The 2,150-nt window shown below is 45.2% G+C and overlaps 1 protein-coding gene across 1 annotated transcript; it reads left to right on the forward strand.

The window, feature by feature from the left end:
* Positions 1 to 719: 719 nt before the first annotated feature.
* Positions 720 to 1,910, forward strand: LOC126511997 (glyceraldehyde-3-phosphate dehydrogenase-like). Its single transcript, XM_050159521.1, has one exon. It carries the CDS (start codon positions 720 to 722, stop codon positions 1,719 to 1,721), a length of 1,002 nt encoding a protein of 333 aa, XP_050015478.1. The 3' UTR covers positions 1,722 to 1,910.
* The last annotated feature ends 240 nt before the right edge of the window (positions 1,911 to 2,150 follow it).

The following is a 2,150-nucleotide window of genomic DNA, read 5'->3' on the forward strand; positions in this document are numbered from 1 at the left end:
TGTAATTCAATTTTCATATTCTGATAAATGAATATATATATAATTTGAAATGGTTGTAAGATCCTGATTCTATCATAACCATATTATTGCGATTTTATTGATATAGTTTCTGTGTGATTATTTGGGATTGAACAGCTGGGAACGACCAAGTAGCTTCTCTCCAACAAAGTACAGAGAGACATTTCATTGTATGGGCTGCTAAGCTTAACCAGCATATATATCTTAAAGGTTTCTTGACTTCAAAATATTGGTATAAGGATATGTTGCTTTGGAAAAGACCACTTCCAGTTGTATGGTTGGACAGACAAAGGGGCCACTGGCAGTGGCACCAGGATTTATCTCTACTGCTTCTACTGGGTCTTTGGATCCAATTCTCTTTGGATGGATACCTTGCTCAGCCTAGATATAGTATGGAGGGCCTTGGACCTTCTTCACAACGATGAATCTTACCCTCTCTGAATACTGAGTGGGGATTGGATGGGGTGCTGTAAAGGTATAGGCAATGGGAGGAGTGGAGGGAGTGTGAACTCAAATTGGTATGTAAAATGAAAAAATATAGTTTGTTTTCTTTTAAAAAAATAAAAACGAGAAAAATTTAAAAAAAAACTATCAAAAACAAAAAGTCACATTAATTATAAATTAAATGGGCTCTTTGCTCCTCCCTGTTCTAGAGACAGCTGCTTCTTTTCGTGCAGTGCCAGCCTCTTTCCAGAGACACGATGGTGAAGGTCGGAGTGAACGGATTTAGCCTTATTGGACGCCTGGTTACCAGGGCTGCCTTCACTTCTGGCAAAGTGGATGTTGTTGCCATCAATGACCCTTTCATTGACCTCAACTACGTGGTCTACATGTTCCAGTATGACTCCACCCATGGCAAGTTCAAAGGCACAGTTAAGTCTGAGAATGGGAAGCTTGTCATCAACGGGAAGGCCATCACCATCTTCCAGGAGCGAGATCCCGCCAACATCAAATGGGGGGATGCCGGCGCCGAGTATGTTGTGGAGTCTACCGGTGTCTTCATCACCATGGAGAAGGCTGGGGCCCACTTGAAGGGTGGGGCCAAGAGGGTCATCATCTCCGCCCCTTCTGCTGATGCCCCCATGTTTGTGATGGGTGTGAACCATGACAAATATGACAATTTCCTCAAGATTGTCAGCAACGCTTCCTGCATCACCAACTGCTTAGCCCCCTTGGCCAAGGTCATCCATGACAACTTTGGGATCGTGGAAGGACTCATGACCACAGTTCATGCCATCACGGCCACCCAGAAGACTGTGGATGGCCCCTCTGGGAAGCTGTGGCAAGACGGCCGTGGCACTGCCCAGAACATCATCCCTGCGTCCACTGGCGCTGCCAAGGCTGTGGGCAAAGTCATCCCAGAGCTGAACGGGAAGCTCACGGGCATGGCCTTCCGCGTTCCTACCCCCAATGTGTCCGTCGTCGATCTGACATGCCGCCTGGAGAAAGCTGCCAAGTATGACGACATCAAGAAGGTGGTGAAGCAGGCATCCGAGGGCCCACTAAAAGGCATCCTGGGCTACACTGAGGACCAGGTCGTCTCCTGTGACTTTAACAGTGACTCCCACTCTTCCACCTTCGATGCTGGGGCTGGCATTGCTCTCAATGACAACTTTGTAAAGCTCATTTCCTGGTACGACAATGAATTCGGCTACAGCAACAGAGTGGTGGACCTCATGGCCTACATGGCCTCCAAGGAGTAAGAAGCCCGCCCTGGACCACCCATCCCAGCAAGGACACAGCAAGAGAGAGGTCCTCGGCTGCTGAGCAGTCCCTGTCCTAACTAACCCTTGACACTGAGCATCTCCCTCACAGTTTCCATCCCAGACCCCCAGAATAGCAGGAGGGGGCTTAGGGAGCCCTACTCTCTTGAATACCATCAATAAAGTTCATTGTACCCCTCTAAAAAAATTATAAATGAAATGACATTTTATGAAATTTATTTTTATTTTATGTACAAATCATTAAATGCATCCAATTCAGAAGGGCTATTCAATAGTTTCAAAACATGCCTAAATTGTATACTATTTAAAGGAGATTATATAAATCTATCTCTTCAATTACTTATCACTTTCTTCAGTGAAAATTTTAACATCCTTTGTTATCTATTTAAAATATACACTGTTTTATCA

This window comes from Alexandromys fortis, unplaced genomic scaffold (genome assembly GCF_014885135.2).
Source record: "Alexandromys fortis isolate MF-2015 unplaced genomic scaffold, M_Fortis_MF-2015_v1.1 scaffold_113, whole genome shotgun sequence".
NCBI lineage: Eukaryota > Metazoa > Chordata > Mammalia > Rodentia > Cricetidae > Alexandromys > Alexandromys fortis.

Excerpts from the sequence above, each read along its gene's own strand:
- LOC126511997 (XM_050159521.1), top strand. The coding sequence starts at position 720 with ATGGTGAAGGTCGGAGTGAACGGATTTAGCCTTATTGGACGCCTGGTT.